The 17840-nt window shown below is 47.4% G+C and overlaps 3 protein-coding genes across 3 annotated transcripts; all 3 read left to right on the top strand.

Annotated features, from left to right (window-relative positions):
- The first annotated feature begins 1499 nt into the window (after positions 1–1499).
- Positions 1500–7981, top strand: LOC128723911 (ionotropic receptor 75a). The gene is made up of 13 exons (XM_053817676.1): positions 1500–1508; positions 2694–3017; positions 3129–3262; positions 3330–3500; positions 3578–4025; positions 4109–4315; positions 4377–4462; positions 4534–4673; positions 6605–6999; positions 7074–7118; positions 7189–7196; positions 7680–7819; positions 7887–7981. Exons 1-13 carry the CDS (start codon positions 1500–1502, stop codon positions 7979–7981), a joined length of 2202 nt encoding a protein of 733 aa, XP_053673651.1.
- Positions 7982–8509: 528 nt separating this feature from the next.
- On the top strand, positions 8510–11363 carry LOC128723910 (methionine aminopeptidase 1D, mitochondrial). The gene is made up of 4 exons (XM_053817675.1): positions 8510–8586; positions 10360–10582; positions 10642–11095; positions 11167–11363. The coding sequence occupies exons 1-4, from the start codon at positions 8510–8512 to the stop codon at positions 11361–11363; spliced, it is 951 nt and encodes a 316-aa protein (XP_053673650.1).
- Positions 11364–11974: 611 nt separating this feature from the next.
- On the top strand, positions 11975–13414 carry LOC128723253 (cilia- and flagella-associated protein 20). Its single transcript, XM_053816973.1, has 2 exons — positions 11975–12250; positions 13088–13414. Exons 1-2 carry the CDS (start codon positions 11975–11977, stop codon positions 13412–13414), a joined length of 603 nt encoding a protein of 200 aa, XP_053672948.1.
- Positions 13415–17840: the final 4426 nt, after the last annotated feature.

Below are 17840 nucleotides of genomic sequence, written 5' to 3'. Positions count from 1 at the left end.
GCCCTCCGCTATCTTCCTGGCTTCTTGTTTTGTATTATTTTTTTTTTATTCTCGTTTTGTCGCAGCTCTGTCTATCCGCCCAATGATAACATTAATGCGCTGCGTAAAATGATTGATTGCAATGATAAATTAAACATCGCCGTTGCGCGGACGGGATCCGGGCGAGATTGATAGAGTAGTCGAGAGCGAGCGTAAGCAAATTGTTCACTCCACCGTCCTGCCAACCCCCCCCCCCCCCGGGGGGGGGCCAACCGGAAACCGAGCTCGAACTGGACTAATGCACCCGGCGGTCCTTCGATAATCGATTGATGAGGACTGAGGTCCGGTGCGTTCCATCACGCGCTCGTTTTGTACGCTGGCGCGTTCCACACGGGTGGATAAGGATGAGGGATCGATTTAAATCACGGCTAACGCGTCCATCTTATCTTTCGCTAAGCCAAACGTGTCATTCGGTGGGGTGGAAAATAAGGGCCTGCGTGAGAGAGAGAGCGCGAGCTTTCAGGATCAACGGATCCTATCACGCGCCACGCGCACGTGTGGGAAAGAATGACACGCATCCAGACGAATGTCACCTGGCGGTCTGCGCACTTGACACAAATACTTCGAGCACGAACGAAACGGTATTCCGCCTCAGCTCGCGGAATGCCAGCCCCCGGGACCTACGATGGCCATCGCAATTTTCCGGCTCTACATTCTATCCAAACCACGCCACTGCTCTTCGCTCGCATGTTCCTTTAATTCCACCCCACGCGAGTCCAGCGAGGAACGAGTCCACTTTCCGGAACGTTGCGTCGCCCGAGCAAACCCCAGACACAATGAGAATTATCGCACTCCCCCCAAACCCCATACACAAACGAGCGCGCTTCCGTGCGAACCGGGAAAATCACTCTCCCATAACACCGTATGCGTCGAATGCGTCGGTTGGGCTACGACGGGGGATGACTTCTCATTTACACTAAATCGTCCAGCGATGCCCCACAATTGCTGCGGTCACGAGGTGCCAGCAAAGATGACGGATGAGACCCGCCGCTGGTCTGTAATTTACCAACCGGGGGTAAAACTACTTTTTATAGGACCCCTTAGGACCGTGCGCAAGCGTTCGGGTGCAATAGAAGCTGTTCTTAATGACCGTTGGGGCTATGACCGTGTGGTAGCTGCTCGACAACGGTGATATACAGCGTCAACAAAAAAAAAATACAAGATCGTGCTAGATCGTCATTGTCGATCATCTTCGCTCGCCCGGATCGGATGCAAATGTAGTCCCCACCTAGCGCTTACATCACATTACATTTGCATGCTTAATAGTGAGCCCTTTTTGCTCGCTCTGATCCTCGGCCACCGGTTTGCGTGTAATTATGCACAATGTCACATAAGGGTGGAAGCAGAAGAACAGCAAGAAGACAGCGATGCATTCACTCACCTGCCCAGTGCGGCGGGCAGCCCAGTTTCTTGGGCGGGAAACCTGCTAAAAGTCGAGTGGTCGCTGGTGGCGTGTCTCAATGCTCAAGGTGAGTTGATGTTGAAGATTCGCAACAGCAACAACAACAAAAAAAATCGCACGATCAAGCTCCCTTTTTACCGAGCCAGACGGCGTCAATGACACGGAGACTTCGCGAGTTTGAGCGAAGACAAAAGGATGCATAATAAACATTATAATTTTATTACTCTCACCGCAAACTCACATCCGCTCACATTGAGCGCTGGGCGCACGGTTCGTTGGTTCCCCTGAAAAGGGGTTTTCCTCCCAAGGTGTTCACACAGGAAGGACGCCAACGGGCGATTTTGCGGTGAATTTCGAGCGACACATGGCGCTGAAAGGCGTGCAAAAATGCGCACCGAATGCCGTGTGCCGGCGAATGGGACCTGCTCCAGATTCGAGCTCGGGCCGTGGGGAAGCTGCTGTGAAGGGTAGATCTGCGGCTAGACACTCCACCGTTGTTCGGGAAGGTCACGTGACACCGGTCCGGTTTTGGTCCCATTATCTCAATCGGGGCTACCATTATTATCCCATCAACAGCTGCATCCGAGCATGTGTGGTATGATAAAAAGCCTGCCATGCGGTGCGGTGAGTCGGTCCGTGTTGTTGCTTTGGGTTCGTAATTCCTTACACAAACTGAGCGGTGGCTCGTACTTGTCTATCAGCGTCACCAGACCCATCAAACGTGCGCGGGAGTTGAATAAATTATGCTGTAGGTTTAGCCCGCCAATCATCGGTAATGGTGCGACGAGTAAAGGGTCCTAACCGAACCGGTAAGGTCCTTATTCCGTGTTTGAAGCCTAAACAACAGGACATGTGGTTTATCCGTGCGCTGTTGATCGTAGCTGGGCTCCTTGTGGCTTTAGAAGCCACGGAGACATCCCACGAACGACTATTGGTCGACTTTTTGGTGTTGAAACACTGCAAACACGCCGTCATCTTCGATTGCATAGCTTCTGAGCCATCGCAAGGACTAGATCGGGTGGCCGTACTGAAGGTAGCTGGAACCGTTGCAAGCGCGGCGGTTCGTTTTATCGATATAACCTCAACGAACGGTGGTTGGCCGGTTGTAACCGACATATTTACACACCGTCAGCACGCGAAGTTGTGCGCCGTGATCGACTTCACGTGTCCTGGGTCTTCTAGGCTGCTGGACGAGGTACTGAATGCTCCAAAGGAGTGTTCTTTACGCAAGCTCACCTGTATCTCGTTGCAGGTTTCAACCCACCGGTATCTAAACAACACCGTCAGCTGGCTTTTGGTGGCTCGAAACGCCTCCCAAGCAGCGATCCAAAGCACGCTCTGGCAAACTCGGGGCATTCAAATGAACACGGACTTGCTAACGGCCGTCCAGCGCCCGGAAGCCGACGAGTACGACCTGTTCGATGTGTACGCGAAGGGACGACACCTGTGCAAGGACATATACCAGTCGTGGTTCGGTAGTTGGCGACAGGGTGTTGGATTCACCTTGACGACAAATTACAGCGCATACAGGACACGTCAGAACTTTAACTTCTTACAGCTGCGTGGAGTCACAGTGGTGAGTGAGCCTTGGTTTTTGGGGAAAACAGAGCACTAGTTTTTCCAAATCAACGTGTAAGATAATGCATAAGGATACCTTCACCTCAACATCTGTTTGAACTTCTCCCAGATCGATCGAGAGAACGTCACCTCCGACATGGTGGATGGGCTGCTTAGCGAACCCGGTCTCACAAAAGGCATAGTGGCCTTCGTCAAGTATCACTACGCGTTGCTGGTGGTGTTGCGAGATTTTCACAACTTTACGTAAGCTTTTCCTCGCGCTCACCACGCGACGCCAGCTCACGCCATCATTTCCCATGTGTCCCTTTAGCATAAAATATCGACCAACACGCGGATGGGCGGGCCGGCTTCGTTCGGGCTATCGACTAGGGTTGCTTGGGGTGGTACAACGCCACGAAACGGATGTCGCCGCGACGGGCATCATCATGCGGTTGAGTCGCCAGCCGGAACTGGACTCGATCCACTACAGCTGGGCGTTCGAGTGAGCACCAAACAAGCGAACCAAAACCCATCGCCCAATAAACCAACGTGGCTCTCGTGGAACCGTCTATCTTGCAGAACTGGTTTCATCTACAAAATCACACCGGACATTGGCAGCAAATCGGAAGGAAACGGCTTCGTCGCTCCATTTTCGACGTCCGTCTGGATCGCGCTGCTTCTCTCGGTCGCCCTGTCGGTGGTGGTGCTAAGGCGGTTGGCCCGGTGTTCCGAACGGTGGGCCCATCGAAACGTGGAGCCAACTCGCGCCATTATGGCGTACGTGCTGGACGTGGTGTCATGCGTGGCCCAACAGGGCGTCCCACACGTTTCACGTTGCGTACCGGCACGCATCGCCGTCATGGTGCTGCTGGTTGCTAATTTGGTGCTGTACAACTACTACACCTCGACGGTTGTCAGCGGGTTGCTGAGCGCGAAGATGATCGGTCCGGAGACGATCGCGCAGGTGATCGACAGCCCGCTGAAGCTTTCCCTGACGGACACCGGCTATCATCGCATCCTGCTGCGGGTTGGTTGTGGCGCGAGCCCTTCAATATGGGTGGTCTGAATGATCGTTCTCTCGTTCCCGTTTGTTTTTTTTTTTTTTTGCAGGAGCAAACGCTACCGTACAGCACGCGCATGCACGATCGAAAAGCGGTTCTGGAACGATCGCCCGATGAGCTGCCCTTGTTTACGGACGTTGAGCATGCGGTGCCTTATCTGCGACGCGGTGGCCACGTGCTGCATTGCGAGCTGACGGAGGTTTATCCCACGATCGCCAACCAATTCACCGCCAACGAGATATGCGAGCTTCGGACGGTGAGCTTTTGTGCGTGGGGTGTTTCGATCGATTGACAACCGGTCGATTGTTCGTACGCAGGTCGAGGGTCTGTACAAGTATGACATCCGCGTGATGGCATTCGTCCTGCCAAAACACAGCATGTACAGTGAGATGTTTAAAATCACGTGAGTCGTCGGCTTCTGCCCGTCGGCGGGTTTCTGCAGCTCACGTTTTGCTTTCTTTTTCCACACGCCAGGTTGATGCGGGCACAGGAAACGGGCGTCGTAAAGCGGATTTATAGGATCCAGAAGATAGCCAAACCGATCTGCCAGGGAAGTGCAACGGTCTACTCGGTGGCGCTGACCGAGGTTTCGCTGGCGTTCATTATATTAGGAGGTTGTAAAATCCCACCAAGGTGGCCCCAAAATACGCCGCCTGTCAAAGCGATGCTAATGGTTTTGGGTGTTTTTTTGGGGGGGTTGCTTATTTCTTTTTTTTTTGCAGCCGGTTTTGCACTATCCGGGTTAATTTATCTGGTGGAAAAACGGGAAAGCCGTCGCAGGGGAACGATCGGCCTTGCGGACCCGTTACGGCAGTAACAGCCTCACGTACAGCGACTGTCGACAGCTTGCGACACCGGGTGGAGTTGGGTTTTTATTTTCAGCTAGTGAATTTGGCTTGTTCCGCTGCTCTCTCTAGCTTGCTTTTGTGCCGCGGTGCAAGATGAATGTAAAGAGTGACCGCAAAACAGCATCATTATGTGTCGTAAAAGTCCAATAACCATGATCGATAAGATTCTAGTGAAGAGGAAAATGAGCAAAACATAAACGAGGGGCTTAATTTATTCATGAAATGTCCGTGCAACAATCGTGGAAATCGCTGGATGCAAATTTAATACGGCTTTCGTCATGTTATTCCGGTTTTGATTGACGTTTCGGTGTGCTTAACATGGAAATTATTAATTAAACATTGCAATTATGGACAAGATTTAAGGGCTGTTTTTCTAGTCTCCAGTGTCATTCCATGCGATTTGTTCAAACAATACGGAAACAGTTCCAGGAAGCGAAACATGGCATTGTTTTACGTGGTATTTATTGGGCTTTGTTTGGCGCCATCGTGGACTGGTAGTGTTAACGTAGAAATGCTACGGGATGTTTTATCATACAAAAATTCTAAGAAAGCATTGTTTTTGGGATGTGACGAAGGTATAACAGATCATGTCTACTAATTATAAAATGTTAAATCCCTTTTGATATACTTTTAGAGGTTATGTTACTCGCTAGATCGTTTATGTTCAGTGATCTTTATATACAACCGAAGCATTGCTTTCGAAACCAGGCCGTTTGTGAATGGACATCTGTTGGATCGTTCCTAACAGAACAGATGGTTATTGTGGCTGATGTTAGCTGTCCGAACCTTCTTGCAAATTTGGAACTGGTAACTAACTTTTGTGTGTCGCATAGATTACCTATATAAACAATCCAAAATATGCACTTGTAGATTGGCACAGGCGGAAAATTTAGTGCATCTTATTCGTGGATTTTGTTTGCCGATTTCAACAACTCTGTAGACCATTTTCCACATTTAAACCATATGAACTGGCTCAGAATGGACTCAGATGTGGTATGGATTCAGGAAGGAACCAACGATTCGATCTATCATGTTGTAGATCTTTACGCGAGAAACAGCGGTGCCGGTAAACCTGTTCTCACGACTAAACTTGGACACTGGAAGCAAGGATATGGGCTTAACATCATTCCTGGGTATAACAGAAACAAAATTAGAGCAAACTTTCATCAATCGACCCTACGAGGTTTACTGTTGGTAAGCAATTATTTCTTTTTGGAATACGTTATTGCTATATGCATACAATTTTAGTTAATACCACCTCCATTTCAACAGCAAACAGCTCCATTTTCTGATAAATCACAAATGAGTGCGAAGGAAGCTAATGAGCTTTCTAAAAATATACTAGACCATGCAAAGTTTCATCTTTCGTTGCTGGCTTTCTTGCAACAAGTGCATAACTTCTCGTAAGAATTGAAGCATTTTCTTAATTGCGCTGTAACCACAAATGAAACTTTTCATTTCCAGTGTAGATTTTGAACTATCCACGCGAGACGTGATGGAAAAAATACATCAATACGATGTTGTAGGTTCGGGACTTCTACAAAGCCTGAGGGAACCACCTTTAAATGTGACAATAATTCTGCAAAGCTGGAACTATAGGTATTTTAAAACAGCACATATCTTTATTAAGGAACTCACCATTACTCATGCGTCATACCCACGCGGTTCCAGGTTGGGATTTATTTTTCGCCTAACAGCGGAACTAAGCGGTGCAACCCGAGACACCAACTACTTATCACCTTTCACTAACACCGTGTGGTATGCGACCGCATTACTTCTGCTTCTCGTGCTGCTGGCATTGCAATTCGCGGGCACCGAGCAGCCATCGTTCTCCCTCGATCACTGTTTGATCGACATGATCGGATTGATCGCCCAACAGGGCACAACGCAGACATCTGCCAGGTTTCCCCTGCGGCTAGTGTTGTACGCAGTGTTGCTGATGAATTTCCTTCTGTACAACTACTACGCCGCCTCGATCGTCGGAGAGTTGCTGAGTGGCACCAATGAGGGTCCCCAAACGATCGACCAACTGGCGAAAGCCCCACTATCGGTGGTGTTTAACGATGACTCCTACAATCGAGCCCTTACCGAGGTGAGATGATCGCACACACGATCGTGTAGTTTAATCGCGACAATTTAACCTATTTAACCGCCGCGTGATCGTAGGACAACGAGACGCTAGCCAGCGTACGGAAACTCAACCCCAAACAGGTATGCTTCCCGTGGCTTAAGCGACTTCAATCGCACCCAGAAAATGGGTTAATCTTCCTCCCATCCACAGCGACCGGTGTATGCGGAGGTTAGCACAGCTGTTCGGCTGCTAAAACGGGGTGGTTTCGCTTTCCACTGTGAGCTGACTGAAGCCTTCCGGGAGATCGCTCGCCACCTCGAAGCGGATGAAATTTGCGAACTACGAACGGTAAGAAGCAAATTGGGAGACCCACACCATGGGTGTCGCATTACCAGGATCGATCACCGAGCAGTCGATTGATCCATCCTGGTGTGCCGTATCATCTGAGCTTTCGTTGACCCCTTACGTTTCGTTTCATTCGCTTCTGGACCGGAACTGAACGGCCTGGAACTCAAGATGCAAGGGCTATTCAGTGAGCTAAAATTGATGAGTTTCGTGTTACCGAGGGGCAGCATGTACACGAAGCAGTTCAAATTAACGTGAGAAATTTGTCGTTACCAACATGAGAAGGAGCAAGCGAAGAAATTGATCCACACCGTGATCAAGTGAGTTTTTTTTTCTGGCTCTATTCCCGCACGCAGGTTGACTCGGGCGACGGAAGTGGGCATAATTCGGCGGTTGCTAAAAACGTACCACCACGAAATGCCACCCTGCCAAGCCGGACCGATCGTGCACGCCGTCGTGCTCGCAGGAGTTGCGACCCCATTCACCATTTTAGGTGGTAAGTGGGCGCGTTCTGTGGGTGTGCGGTTCTATTCGTTAATTCGTTTCCCTCGCGAAAACTGCAGGTGGAATGGTGAGCTCTCTCGTGATCCTCGCAGCCGAACTGATCGTTCACCACGTGCAGAGAAAGCGTGGCTTAGCGAAACAGCACCGCGCCTAAGCGCCGCTATTGCACATGTAGTAGAACGTTAAGCGTGGCTCAGCTGGCGTAAAATAGATGATAAGTGTTGGCCGAGAATCGACCAACCGAGTGGGGCTGTTTGGTTGGGCAGAAAAAGTGCACCAAAGCCGTGTGGAATTTTTATGCCAAGCACTAAACCCTTTCTGCCCCGAACCGGTGCGTAATCGTGTGTGCACGCAAAATGGTGCAATCCGGTCCCGGGGGTTGGTGCTAATACGCCAGATGAAACTAGTTCACCGTACCGTGGGGTACGAAGGATCGTAAAAGCGAAGGCTCCACCCGAGCCTTGGTGGCTGGTGTGCTGATTCTGATTGTGGCCTCGATCGGAAGCGCGAGCACTGAGAGTATGCATCGGTAGCAGTCGTCGTCACATCAGTTGCTCATCCATGATCGCATCCGACGACCCACTGTTAGGGGTAATTTTCTTTTTCTTTCCGTCGGTGAGGGACAATAAAATCTGCCGGTGGCTAACGGTGCCATCTAGAACGATCGGACGGGCTTCAACCCATGAGGGCACAGTTCCCACTGGTCGCTAGTTCATTGTTAATCGTGGAAGCACATGCGGAGAATGCTGAAAAAGAACTGTAATGGTCAAAGATGAGTCGCTCGCGAAGGCTTATAAAGAAACCTCGGTGTCCGTTCCATAGAACGTGACCTTTTTGCAAGGTCGGGAAGTTATTGGAACTGCACCGTCCTGCTTAGTAAAAATAAGCCTGCGGGGTTTCTGCGCGTGGTCAAACAAAACACTTTCCAGCTCACGATCGCATGGTAATAGTCTCGTTGACCTGCTAGCAACACACGGGGCTGCTCCCACGATTGATCCTCGTCCTGGCCGCGTACGCTGGCAACTCGTTTCAGCGCATCGGCTCATTAAAAATGCAATAACGCGTTGATGAGCAAAGTGCAGCAGACGCAGGCCGTGCGTGGCTTATAATTAGTCCGGCGGAACGCGCTGCTGGACATCTCCTGGCCGGATGCCAGCGGAAGCTAGACACTGGCGTGCACCGGGTCCGTGGTCGAGTGTCCGTAGCCCATTTCTGCCGCCATATGCGCCACCTTCGGTTCCCTGGTCGCGATGAAGAAGACCCTACCTTAGCTACGCACCTTTTAAAAGACGTCGTGACGAGGCGCGGAACCGCTATCGATCAAAAGCTATAATGTGCGGAGGACAGTAATAATGTAATTGTAATCATCAGCCGCAATAAAAGAAACTGAAGTAAGTAAAACATAATAATAAAATGCGAAGTTTAGGATCGAGCGCGCAGCGGCATGTCGGGTTCAATTTTCAGTGCACTCGTTTTGCGCGCGCGGTTCCGTCGGGCGGATGGCAACGCGGAACGATTTCATTTACACCCTCGCCAGCGTCCGTTAGATTCTGAAACATGCACCGGTTGCCGGCGGGCATACGCTGGGTGGCAGTGAAATGATAGAGGCACATAATTTCAGCTCCAAGAGCCGGGTTCGAGAAGCTGTTCAGGCAGCAGCATAAAACAGCAAGTTAAGTATATTGTTTCACGGTGGCATGACAGCCGTGTTCTACATTTGTGTCGCTCGCTCGCTCGTGTTATTAGATTAGTGCTGATGATGTAATTTTAGAAGAAGCTGCGCCCTTTCCTCGTTTTATTTAACGCGGTCTTGTTTACAGGTTTTGTATGAGGCCCACACGTGGCTTCTTCTGTAGCGTTTTGTAACCTTAAATGCCCATTTTGAACTGTTCTTTAGAAAAGTGCGAATACTGTTAGGAATGCCATGAAATAAAACTTGCTTCAATTATAATGTCCTTTAACGAACATTCAGCAATATAAGCTTAAGGTTATTGAGGCATGTGATTGTTTGCGTTAGACACCCAGTTCATGATAATAATTGTAACAATTCTTATCTATTCTTTCCAATAAAAGAACCCATGGATTTACATTTTCAGTAAGCACATGTCTCGTAAAAAGAAATGCTTTGATAGTTAATTGCTTGAAGTTAGTCACAAGTTGAATAATATAGAACCAATATCGATTTTAAATTGAACAGACATCCCGATACTTATCATTTGTGAAAGACGTGCACCGGGTAATATAAACCAAAATGCTAAGGCGACCCCTAACTGTCACATTATGAAACAACAACAATAACATGAATTTTATTGTAAACAATAACAAATCAAACGGAGTGAGTGTATTTTTATCGAAAAGTTATGTATTTCTAATTTAATGATGTTTCAAAGTGCCAGGCTTTTAAAACAAGGATTTTGCGTATGGAACAGCTCCTCATGCAGGACTATATTTGGGTGGAAGAAAACGTATGCTCTAAAGTTTTTCTTAATGTATTGAAATGGGTTTCCAAATTCTGTATCGTTTTTCTTTCAGTTTCGACCTTGGAAAATGTAATGTTATTACCGAACTAGGACATGTGTCTTCGGAGAGACATGTGCCAGACCACATTGTCAAACCTCCTTACTTTTTCGTCCGTAATTCACCAAGCGCCGGTGAAGGAGAACCTGAGATTAAATCCCTCAAACAGATAAATGGTATGAAAGAGAGCTGTGTTCTTGCAGCGTCAATTTTGAATCGGGCTTGTTCCTTTGCAAAGGTGAGCTGCAATGTGAAGGATGCATTTAATTTTCGTTAACCATATTTGTTTTTCCCCAGGTTGGTGTTACAACCGACGAAATCGATGGCTTCGTTCACGAGGAAACCATAAAGGCGAATGCCTATCCCTCTCCTCTTCGATACTTGGGTTTTCCGAAATCCGTTTGTACCTCCGTGAACAATGTCGCATGCCATGGGATTCCAGACGATCGAAAATTGCACGATGGAGACATCGTCAACATAGACGTAACGGTGTTTTTCAACGGATATCATGGAGACTGCTCCAAGACCGTACTCGTAGGAAACGTGGATGATCGAGGAAGATATTTGGTAGAGAGTACTGAAGAATGTCTTGCCGAAGCGATCCTTTGTTGCGGTCCTGGACAACCAATATGTGTAATCGGGAAAGCGATTGAAAAATTTGCCAAACGTAAAAGACTTACTGTGATGCCTGCTTTCGCTGGCCATGGAATCGGGAGCTATTTTCATGGGCCGCCTAATATACTTCATTTTGGTAAAATCCTCAAAAAAGGAAATCAGTAGCTGCCCATACCATGTGCTGTAAATGTGTTGCTTCTTTTACAGATAATGATTATCCTGGTGTGATGATTCCGGGCATGACCTTTACCATAGAGCCGGTGCTAACGTTAGGTTCAGCTGAGGCGGAAATCCTTGAAGATGCTTGGACGGCTGTATCAGTAGATAACGCCCGTAGCGCTCAGTGTGAGCATACTATTTTGATAACGAGTGAGGGTTGTGAGGTGCTTACGTTGACTAATTAAGGAAAAAGAATAAAGTAGTGGTTTTGCTATTTTTCACGCACTTAAGTATGGAATTGGTTAAATTTCAATTGATTTTTGAAGCTGCATGCTACCGAGATTGCCGTAAAGGTGTATTACTAATTCGAAGTTGTAGGTAAATTATTTTCAGCAACATTTTTGAATTAAATAATTGATTGAACGACAAATATTTTCCCTATCACATCGTCACTGCTTCAACGGCTGTTTTAAACCGCAGCAAGGACATTTTAGTCTGTATTGTCAAATGTACTTTTTCAGACTTTCGAAATCCTGATTTTTTATGTTCATCTCTTTTGCTTATGTTTAGATAGTATGTTTAAGTTTAGCACATTCAATTTAAATCAATTTAAAATGTACTTGTTCTCTGCATAGTACAGTACAGTGAGCAAATTACGCAAAAGAGAGAGAGAGAGAGAGAGAGAGCTCTTCTGTCAAAGTACATGCTTCTCTTTCTCGCGTCATGTCAACGGTGCTCAAACGACAACTTTTTTTGTTTATGTTTCTAATATCGTCAACATAAGTGCCCGCGAATTTTCGTCCGTGCCGCGATTAGCTAAATTTTCGTGTTTTTCGAGGTGCCAGTCGATTGGAGGATGTTCAAAAACACTTTTCAGTCGGGTTTCCTGTCGATACTGTACAGTATCGGTAGCAAACCGCTCCAAATCTGGGACAAAAAGGTCCGCAATGGGCACATCAAGCGCATCACCGACCAGGACATCCAGTCTTTGGTGTTGGAAATTATCGGCACCAACGTTAGCACGACGTACATTACCTGCCCGGCGGACCCCAAAAAGACCCTCGGCATAAAGTTGCCCTTTCTGGTGATGATTATCAAAAATCTGAAGAAATACTTCACGTTCGAGGTGCAGGTGAGTAAACGCCGGTTGTGTACGCTAACAATAGCACACGTGCTAGCCGGCTTTTGGCTGTAATTAACGTTTACGGTAAAAAAGTGTCTTTTGCTGCATCGTTATGTGTTGATTGGTTTACGATGGGGACGATTTTTTTCTAACCCTCACCCTGAGGGATTCCCACACCCACTAGCATGTTAAAGTTCAATGATTTTAACATAACAACAGGGCGTTAGACTAAAGTGTCGCGACCGTTGTCAAAACAAACCAATCATTCGCCTATGCGAAAGCACACGTAGTGAACGAGGGAAATGCAAACAAAGGGCAGGAATGCAGAACATTTTCTCGAAAGGTTCAATGAACATTCGTGAGGAAAAGTCTTAAACATTAACAGAAAACCTCTTATAGTTTCGTATTATTTATTTCTGCATTTAAAACCTAGGCTTACAAATGAAGGACATTTGCCTAGGTTTTTTTTTTATTCTCGCATATGTTCGTTGAACAGAAACTCTAAAACTGGCTGGAAAGAAGCGGAAAATCGATGTTTGCCAAACGTTGCCTGGGGTTTTCATTTGGGGAGCCATTGGGTTTTTTTTTAATTCGAACATTGCCCCCTTTCTGTCTTTTGCCGTGTATTGGCAGGCCTCAGTAGGCCGTTCTGTTAACAGGCGCACCGGTAAGACGTCGGTAGGTCACTGTCTGGGAACGGTTTGGCTTGCTTCAGACTTTCACTAAATGAATTAATTTAAGTTCGCTTTCCGATGGCATCGCCAATCAGCTTGAACTGTGACAAAGAGCCTCTTCCGGTTTGCGAGTTTTGATTTCTAACAGCCACCTCTCTCACTTTCTCAACAGGTGCTGGACGATAAAAACGTACGCCGACGGTTTCGGGCCAGCAACTACCAGTCGACAACGCGCGTTAAACCATTCATCTGTACCATGCCGATGCGGCTCGATGAGGGCTGGAACCAGATCCAGTTCAATCTGTCGGATTTCACACGCCGTGCGTACGGTACGAACTACGTGGAGACGTTGCGTGTGCAGATACACGCCAACTGCCGAATACGCCGCGTGTACTTCTCCGATCGATTGTACTCCGAGGACGAGCTGCCGGCGGAGTTCAAGCTGTTCCTGCCAATTCAAAAGCCCCAGTCGAAGGCTATCGCCCAGCAAGCCTGCTAACCCGAAGCGGCCTAAGCTGCACTTCTTCTTCTATTCTTTCTAGCGTGTAAGGCTTGCGTATTTGATCGGAAATGCATATGATAAATGAATTGCCATTAGGTCTACTGCACAAAAATGGTTCAATTGAAACGTGTACGATATTTCGAGTTCGTGTGGGTCGTGTTTTTAAACTAGGAACAAATTTCAAAATCCTCCACTAGGGCCAGTATTGGGAATCATATAGAAAATCTTCTCACGAAAAGTGTCCTTAAAGTGTAGCCGAACACAATTGACATGCTGCCGTTGTGTGGCTAATCCTTTTTCACCATCTTCGTTTGGCTCCTCGTACTGGATAGTTTCAAAATGTAGCTCCAACTTATGAATGGGTGTATGTACGAACTTTCTTTATCATCATTCATTCATCGTGTAATTTTAGACGAAACTTTTTATTAGATGGTTTATGTTCAGCAATCTATGAGTTGAACTCCAAACGGAGCATTCAACAGATTTTAATTCAACAGTAACCAGGAACGAGCTGGTCAGCGTTTTACATCGACAAAACAGAGTAATTTAGACACACGTTGTGTATGAACTTAATTTATATCCATTTGCTACGAAGAAAAAAAAACCAAAAGACCCCGAATCGCGTAGGTTTAGTAAAAGTATCGTCTAGCATTGGGCGGGAATCTGCCGTGTGTTCTCTATCAATAAACGAACTGAATAAACGATTGTGTAACGACTGAAATCAATCTGTTCTGTGGCACGGTTGATGGCATAATTTTCGCTTCGTGAATTGACCGTAAATTGATACCACGATGCGCGTACCGGTTTCGCTTCCTGTTTGCTTCCGGTCCAGGAGCCGGAATCGAGCAACGGAGCAGGAAAACAATATTTACCTAATAGCCGTGCAATCGTGCCTCCAGTTGCGTGCCATTTTCTCGTTTCATCGAATCCAACCCGGCCACCGAATGCGCAGTGGCGTGAAAGACAGCACCGCAAACATCCGAAAAACCAAAACCCCCGGCTCCCGGTTAGATTTGGAGCGTATCGCTTGCGGTGAAAAGGGTTACGCAGAGCCGTTCCATCGGGCAGCGGGTGGAGCCGATGATGCGAGGAAAATAGCATAAATTATCGCCCTCATTAACGGGTGGGTGGAGAGCCGGGTTTGGCATGATTTCGATTATCGATGCCCGATCGGTATTGATCTGCCTGCCCTGTTACGGCGTGCACCCTTTGACGCGTTCTCGCTGGGCCGAACCACGTGGCGAGCGGCCACGGTGTTCTGTAGGCGTTTGGCCACCTGGTCGGGCCCTTTTCCCGTGTGAGGCTAGGGATTCGCCTGATTCGTTCACCGTTTTCCCGCGCTCGCTCATTACAGGTGTGAGCGATTAACCGTTTCGCATTGGTTTTGGTGCACCCGGTTCGATGTGGCTCGCGAGGAAGATTAAGGTTTTGGAGCACACTACGAGCTAACTGCTGTGCGAACGTGTAAGACCTGGGGATCCAACGAGCCCCATCGGCAAGGGGATGCAAGCGAAAGGAGGTGAGAATGAGACACAACGGGAATGGAAGGTGTGTAGGATTATGCGAAATCTGGTTTGTCTGTGGTGGGTTAGCATAATTTGACGAGAATTTCGGCCGGGTTTCGGGATGACCTGATTAGTTCAAACGCGATGCACTCCGGGGAGTGTAGTGAAATCGGGTTGAAATTGCAATTTCCACCCCGGGCACACCCCTGCCGGAAAGCGATGAATAAATCATGCCTCTAACAACCGGCGAGCTAAAAGTGAATAACGATTTGATTGTCTAATATAAATGATAGGTCTTTCTTTATTTGTGCGAACTTCATTTACATAAGCTTTGGTTCTCTTTGCTTGCGAAATACCCGAACCACATTCATCCAATTGGGAGGAGTTAACAGAAAAAAAGAAAACAATAATTGAAAAAATATTGCTCGAATGTTCAACAACAACATCATCATCATCGTCTCAGGCAATAACTCTCTTCCAAAAGCTCCTGACCTTCTTTTCGTCAGTATCATTGATTCCACACGCACAAACCCCCGAAGACAAACAAAAAACCGGAATTAATATGATCGTTTTCGGGGAGTGAAAAAAAAACAACCTCATCACACCCAAAAAGGTGAATAATTGCTGATAACGATGGTTTGCGGAGTGTTTTCAAACACAGGAGTGATCAAATAATCACCACAGCTTTCGGAATAGCTTTAGTGTTTGGTAGTCAAAACAATCAAACCATTTAACTGTGAAGATGATTGGGGCATTGGCGGTTTCGAGTGGCCCTTTGCGTGAATGTGTGGCCAGCAGGTGGTCCTTTTGGGAGCAGCTAACGGATGGGATTGTTCTCAACCAGGTCGAATTGAGTTCCATCCATTCATAAAGCCGTCACGTGGTGACTCCCTGCGAGTCTGTCACTGGGAAAGCTCTGGTCATTCTTCGCATGCAAGTATGCAGCCAGTAAAACCAACCACGCGCCTAAGGAAAGTGTGAACACCCCATTCGTCTACCGTAGTTCCATAATTAACCGCTTAAGGGAAGCAACGAGGAAAAAAAACTGTACATCGCGCGATACAGTTCTGGGTTGTGGCAGGGCTGGGGTTTGCTTAAAATTTATCTAAATTCGATCGGTAGAATGTTTTTCTGCCCCCCAAACCCCCTAGCGGAATCGGGTTCGGATCGTTACAGTTGGCTTGTGTTGTTTGAATAGATCCTAGGGGAGCACCGGTGGTACGGATTTCCGATGCGGTTTTACCTTCCACTGCACGTGGTCCCACGATCGCGCGATCGGTGGAAAGGTGGAAAATTAAAAATTTTCTAGATCACTTCCGCACATGGCCCATCGGCGGTGGTTTCGATCGGGAAAAGCGTTCTGGGAAATCGCTCAGGGCCCGGTGGTGTGGCCGTTTGCCAGGTGTAGGGGGCCATTCTTAAGCAGATGGTATATATTTTATGTGCATGGCTTTTGGTGTACTTATGGCAATAATGCCGACCGATGGTTTGTTTTTCCACAACAAGTGATAATGCATATAATTAGATGCCCGGGGTATTGATAATCTTTCGAAGGCGCTGGGAGCATTGTTCTAGATTAGTATAAATACTAGAGCGCAATCAAATTCGACCCGTACATCATATGTTCTGGTGAACGACATCGGTTCAAGAACCGACTTTGGTATCTAACTAATGGTATCATGAGTAGTTCACGCCTAGATTCAATCGCCGCACAGAAGCGCTCTCGAGCTTAATTCGTCGGACACGTAATTCCACAAATTAGAGGGCGCATGGGAGCTTTTTTTCTTCCTCGAGAAGTAAATTGCATTTTGGAAGGTGTAAGCGCCTAAACGTCTCGAGCCGGCTTCCTCGCAACTCGATCGAGGCGTTCGATATTCCCGAACGGTAAACCATTCTGCGTGGATCTCAATTGCCCGGTGTGGCTAATTTTTAATATTGCGTACAACTATTTCCCGTAGACGGACTCACGTGAGTTGTACAACAGAAAAAAAAGTACACCAACCTTGCTCGCCAGCATTCGATCGGTTGCAGATCTTCTGATTTGAGAACCGATCCATGTGATGATGCGTGATGATGTTCCACAATTTTCCTCAACCGCCAAACGGCTGATAGGATTGCTACGGTTTTTTTTTTCGTTAGGATCAATTAGGAAAGTGTACGGAAACGGGCAAGATCGCACTAAAATCACGGCGTTACCTCTATTCCGTAATTGGCAATTGCGGGCCATACTGGATCCGTTCCGATCGGGCCAACGTGGGCCGAGAATCGCAGCACCTGCCAAGCTGAAGGTGCAATGGTTGTGTTTGCTTTACTTACCCATTGGCTTCCCGTTGTGGCGCTCTCGTTCGATACCTCCTTTTCTAAGTAGATGAAAAATCATGAAAGTTTTCCGCGAGTCTACTACATCGGAACTGGAAAGCATCAAGCCAATGGAAAAGCTCTGGACACGTCGGATCTGCAAGTCTAAAATCATAAATCAGTCAGGTTCTTTCTCGTCGTCACCGTTCTGTTCGATGATTGCCATGTTGCACCTACTTTCGTACTTAGAATCCGCGCAGGAAAATTTAATTAAAACTACACCAATGGCGCACGGGAGCAACTGCCAGTCCCAAAATAAACGGTAAACGGGCTGGTCTGGTCGATGGCAAGCCAACGCGATGCCGGTGCTTACACGGTCGATTTCAGATGGACCAGTTGACCATGAAAAGAAGGAAGAACGCTGGCCGACTCATTTTGATTACTGCTATTTACAATCGGTACCTTTCTTCATATCAGACCCGAGCGTATGTTCGATCGTAATTCTGTTGTAAGCGATTGCAGGGGCAATAATTTATGTATCGAAACAGTGTACAAATAGACGTTGTTATGTCGGATTTGTTGTTTGCTTCGTCGGGGCGCCTGTTTAAAGCATAATCAAA

The sequence above is a fragment of the Anopheles nili genome, chromosome 3 (assembly GCF_943737925.1).
Source record: "Anopheles nili chromosome 3, idAnoNiliSN_F5_01, whole genome shotgun sequence".
NCBI lineage: Eukaryota > Metazoa > Arthropoda > Insecta > Diptera > Culicidae > Anopheles > Anopheles nili.
The sequence above is the reverse complement of the archived record's forward strand: the minus strand, read 5'-3'. Positions and strand labels throughout refer to the sequence as shown.

Bases quoted from the DNA above. Each gene is read 5' to 3' on its own strand.
- LOC128723910 (XM_053817675.1), top strand. From the start codon at position 8,510: ATGAGGGCACAGTTCCCACTGGTCGCTAGTTCATTGTTAATCGTGGAA. The intron at 8,587-10,359 runs GTAATGGTCAAA...TTTTTCTTTCAG, and splicing joins GAGAATGCTGAAAAAGAACT to TTTCGACCTTGGAAAATGTA. The intron at 11,096-11,166 runs GTAAAATCCTCA...CTTCTTTTACAG, and splicing joins GCCTAATATACTTCATTTTG to ATAATGATTATCCTGGTGTG.
- LOC128723253 (XM_053816973.1), top strand. From the start codon at position 11,975: ATGTTCAAAAACACTTTTCAGTCGGGTTTCCTGTCGATACTGTACAGT. The intron at 12,251-13,087 runs GTGAGTAAACGC...CTTTCTCAACAG, and splicing joins ACTTCACGTTCGAGGTGCAG to GTGCTGGACGATAAAAACGT.
- LOC128723911 (XM_053817676.1), top strand. The intron at 4,316-4,376 runs GTGAGCTTTTGT...GTTCGTACGCAG, and splicing joins AGATATGCGAGCTTCGGACG to GTCGAGGGTCTGTACAAGTA. The intron at 4,674-6,604 runs GTTGTAAAATCC...TTCGCCTAACAG, and splicing joins GGCGTTCATTATATTAGGAG to CGGAACTAAGCGGTGCAACC.